General features: G+C 35.6%; 1 protein-coding gene across 1 annotated transcript; it reads left to right on the top strand.

Annotated features, from left to right (window-relative positions):
- The first annotated feature begins 964 nt into the window (after nucleotides 1-964).
- Nucleotides 965-4033, top strand: LOC106304115 (type IV inositol polyphosphate 5-phosphatase 3-like). Its single transcript, XM_013740509.1, has 9 exons — nucleotides 965-1035; nucleotides 1116-1251; nucleotides 1337-1444; nucleotides 1508-1580; nucleotides 1749-1853; nucleotides 1949-2801; nucleotides 2874-3058; nucleotides 3144-3252; nucleotides 3527-4033. Exons 1-9 carry the CDS (start codon nucleotides 970-972, stop codon nucleotides 3869-3871), a joined length of 1980 nt encoding a protein of 659 aa, XP_013595963.1. The 5' UTR covers nucleotides 965-969; the 3' UTR covers nucleotides 3872-4033.
- Nucleotides 4034-4962: the final 929 nt, after the last annotated feature.

The following is a 4962-nucleotide window of genomic DNA, read 5'->3' as shown; positions in this document are numbered from 1 at the left end:
TTTTTCCTGTATTCGACACAATTGTTGCGAATGATATAAATGACAAAACATATGCCGTTTTATATGTTTTGGCATGAACGTGAATTTGTTTTTATTTGATCGAAAAATAAATTAAAATGAATGTTTTACAATATGCATGGAAAGTTAATAATTTGCTGGGTATAGTGCCATAGTGGTCTACACATTATGCGAACGAGTGACTCACGCTTCTACCACCCCACCTAGCACCACTTCCTTTCCAAATTCACTTTTTCTGTTTATCTATTGATTATATGATTTAAAAACTTACAACGTTAATCTTGTGAGCAAATAGATAATTTATCAAAGAAAAGATCATGCATAATCCACTTGAATATTCATAGAAGTAGTTGAATTGCGGTCCAAAAGTTAAAGTCCAAAGAGCTGAGACAATAAGTTTTATGTAAAAAATTAGTTTAAAAAATAGCTCCCGTGGGAGTTGTTGACCACGTCCAATATGTGTACCTTGTGTGCATACTTTATAGTTCATTTTTGTATAACAAGGGTTATATTTTGTTGTAGTTTTTGATTCCTTATATATTGGCAAACAACTGTTGATTGGTTGATACAATCAATGACCATAACGTAACAAACTAATATACTGTGGTCTAATCTTTGAAAAGTTCACCATATAAGTTTAGATAGGGACAATAATCCGAGTTATTGTATTGTAATTTTCATCAAATGAAGCATTCTATAATGCCTATAGACAGTAAAATAACTAAACATTTTTCATATGCGAGTAGGGGATTCTGGTTATAATCTCCCTAGTTACTTTTTAAATGCAAAATTAACCATAACGTCAAGAGAAGAATTATTGTTATTACGCCATTATTAATATTTTATTTTCTTATATAAAATGTTCAACCAAAAGAAAACAAGAAAAGATAAAATTTATAAAAGGTTCAGCACTTTCCTCTTTATTAAAAAACATCTATAAATACGATTTTCATGTCATCTTCAGTTGCTGAACCTGCCGGGACGATGAAGAAAAGCTACCGTTGTCAGAAATTTCAGGTAAGATTCGTTGTGTGTCGTTAAGGTTAAATATTGGTTCTGAACAAAAAAAAAAAGTGTTGGATGATTTGATAACACAGAGATTATGGGCAAAGCTGGTGATGAGGAAGTGGTTGAACAGAAGTGCTAGTGAGCCTGACTATGGTGCCGATACTGAAGACGAATCCGAAAACGTCGACGTTGGACTTGAAAACTATTACTCCAGCTCCGATGAAGGTTCTTGTTTCTTCTTTCTTTCTCTCTCTCAAGAGTCACCGGTCTTCTTTTCCGGTTACCTAAACCGTTTAAACCGGTTCAACAGATGTTGAAGTATCGAGCACGCGAAGAAGAGAATCGACTCAATCAAGGGTTTGTGAAAACGCGGAGGATGACATGGCTGCCGCAGCTGCCGCGGAGTTTATTTGCAATGGTAATGCATAGTATTAAGATGAATCTTAATAAATATTTTAAATATTTTTTTGTTGAAAATCAGATGCTCCAATGAAGTTAAGGAGAAGAAACTCGGAAACATTTAGAGCACAGTATATTAACAATAAAGAAATAAGGTACAGTTTCTGATGTTTCTTTAGATTTAATTATATTTTTGTTGTATATTTATTTTTATTATAGTTGTACTATAAGTTATAGTCTACTCTCTTTTTTGTTTCAATCTTGCTGGGTGAAATGGAGACATAACACATAACTTGAAGTAATGAAAACTTGTTGTTGTACAGAGTATGTGTTGGTACGTGGAACGTAGGAGGAACATCACCACCTTCTGATCTTGACATCGATGACTGGATCGAAATTAATTCTCCTGCTGATATTTACGTTATTGGGTAAGCAATTTTATTTTCACAATATGCTTCTTATAATTGAATTATTGTTTAATTCATGTTATTTATGCTTATTTTTTTATTTGTTTGGTATGAAGTTTACAAGAGGTTGTACCTTTGAATGCTGGAAACATACTTGGAGGGGAAGATAATCGACCGGTGGCGAAATGGGAAGAAGTAATCAGAGAAGCATTGAACAGAGTCAGACCAAAACACTCGGCGGTTAAAAGTTACAGTGACCCACCATCTCCAGGGAGATTCAAACCTTTTGAGGAAACACACGATGTTATAGAGGAAGAAGTAGGGTACGAGAATGATAGTGACTCTGGCGTTGAGATTCACCCTATTGACGAGGAGGAAGTAGAAGATAGCGAGTTAAAGCATGACGGTGGAGTTATCAGCGAAGTCAACACACTCGTTGACTTGAAGTCCGGTTTGCCGGTTGTTGAGATCAATAGACAGTTCTCTTCTCAGCTAGACAGACAAGTCTATTTACGTTCTAATAGCTTTGAGAAGAGGAGGAACCATGATGATTCCCCTAAAACCGGTATGAAAACGCTAAACCGGATGCTGAGTGGGCAAGAAAGGATCGGTTTAAGCTGGCCTGAACCGCCTTTGAACATGTTAGGACCTTCTTGCGTTCTCGATATACAGCCGTCGATTAAGACATATAAGTCCTTGCAGACATTAAAGTCTTTCAAGGCTTACAATTCGTTTAAGTCTGTAGCCGGACACAACGTTGGGATATCTCCGGAGGTAGTGGCTCTAGCGTCCATGGACCTGAAGCTGCTAATGGAGAGGAAACGAAGACCGGCTTATGTGAGGCTAGTGAGTAAGAAAATGGTTGGGATTCTTTTGACCATTTGGGTTAAACGAAGCATGCGAAAACACATTCAAAACGTTAGAGTCTCTACTGTTGGAGTTGGTATCATGGGATATATTGGTAACAAGGTATATAAAGGATTACATATATTATGTTACATTGTTTGAAAATGTTATAAGGTGATTTTGTGTGGCATGCAGGGAGCTGTGTCTGTGAGTATGTCGATAAACCAGACGTTCTTCTGTTTCATATGCACTCATTTGACGGCAGGAGAAAGAGAAGTTGATCAGATCAAGAGGAACGCGGATGTTCATGAGATACATAAAAGAACAGTTTTTCACTCTGTCTCGGCACTAGGACTTCCTAAGCATATCTACGATCACGAGTCTGTCTTTTTTTTCTCTCTCTCTCTTTTGCTAACTTTCTTACATAAGTTTCTAAAACTTTACTCTGTCTTCACCTCTTTGCAGAAGAATAATCTGGTTAGGCGATCTTAACTATCGGCTTAATTTATCGTATGAGAAAACCACAGACCTTATTTCCAAGAAAGACTGGTCCAAGTTACTTGAATATGATCAGGTAATAATAAACGTTTTTTAACTGTTACAATTTGGATCCAGGATAGGTCTTGAAAATTATGAGGATTGAAACAATTATGAACTGAAAACTAAATGATCAAGACATTATTTTCTTAATCAATTTAACAGTCAAATAATCTAATACAAACAGGGCCGGCTCTGAGACTTTGTTAGAAGCCGCCGCAGCCAATGTTTTGCAAATATGATATTTAGAAAACTATTAAAGCTCTACTAATCAACTTGACAATTTTTTTGCCTATGAACGTATGTTGCAGCTGGTAAAGGAATATAAGAAAGGTCGAGCATTTGACGGATGGTCAGAAGGAACCCTACAATTTGCACCTACCTATAAGTACCAAGCAAATTCAGAGGAGTACACTGGGGCCAATGGAAAGGCAACACTGAGAAAACCAGCTTGGTGTGACAGAATACTATCTTATGGTAAAGGGATGAGGTTGGTTCATTACCGCCGAACAGAGCATAAATTCTCAGATCATCGTCCGGTTACAGCAACATACATGGCTGAAGTCGAGGTGTTTTCCACTAGAAAGCTTCAGCGAATGTTGACATTTACGGATGCAGAGATAGAAGACGAGTCACTTGTGGCCGTAGTCGTTTAAAAGAAGAATAAATAAAGAAGAAACCTAAACTTGGGTGTTTGATCTTGCATGTAAAGTATTGACGACATAGTTTGCCAATGTGATATTCTTTCTTCGGATGCGTTTTAATTTCATGTATGCCATTTTAATATTACTAACACTGATACATTCACATTCTTTTTCTTTCTATGTGTATGTTTCGGTTATTGTGTTAATCTCATGTATGCTATTGACTGCTCTCTGAGGAAAAGATCTTCTACTTGCAAATTGTCGACGACCGGCAGAATAACGGTTACTGCCATTTCTAGAAAAAATGTTGTAAGAGACGCATTATGAAGTTGTAAGAGATATGTAATGCAGTTTAAGAGACACATTATGAAGTTGTAAGAGCTCTGAGTTCTAGCAAAGAAACTTACTTCTTGTAAACCAGTGTATCATCTGATTGTTTCTCATTAACGGTAGGTGTAACTTCTACAGCCTTCTCAAACAAAGAATATATGACTTAAGAAACCTGTAAATCTTATTGATTATTAGGAACATAATAGAAAGTAGAAAACACATGAGATACACTTTTATTGAGGCATATACTACATATATGTGGCAGCAACAAAATAATTGCTTTGCCATGCTGTTTAATCTTCTTTGTTTATGTTGTAAGTTGTTTATTTGTTTTGGTTTTCTAACAAATTTGATATGTGGTGTCTCTTGGTTACCAAGACTGCAAGAGTTGAAAAAAAATTCTTTTGCCAGAAAATCATAAGTTATTCTGACAAACAATGAATCAAGAAGTTTGAGAGCTTTCTCATACAATTTAAAGATTATTGTTGTTTATCCCATAGATTCCTGGCAATTCTTTTTCAAGAAGTTGAGGATTTTGAGGGCAACTTTTAAAAAGAAAAAGGTGTATTGTTCACTCATCACTTGATGAAATTAGTTTGTTGTACAGTATAAAAGGTTTGTAATCGATGATTGTCCTATAAATAATGTGTTGCAAACGCTAGAAGCAAGCATGTCTTACTCTACATGGACATATAGAAGTACACCCATATTTTCTTAGTTAATTTTCATTTTTGTTTTGGTTAAACTAATTTTTTTAAATGTGTTATAGCTTA

This window comes from Brassica oleracea, chromosome C7 (genome assembly GCF_000695525.1).
Source record: "Brassica oleracea var. oleracea cultivar TO1000 chromosome C7, BOL, whole genome shotgun sequence".
NCBI lineage: Eukaryota > Viridiplantae > Streptophyta > Magnoliopsida > Brassicales > Brassicaceae > Brassica > Brassica oleracea.
The sequence above is the reverse complement of the archived record's forward strand: the minus strand, read 5'-3'. Positions and strand labels throughout refer to the sequence as shown.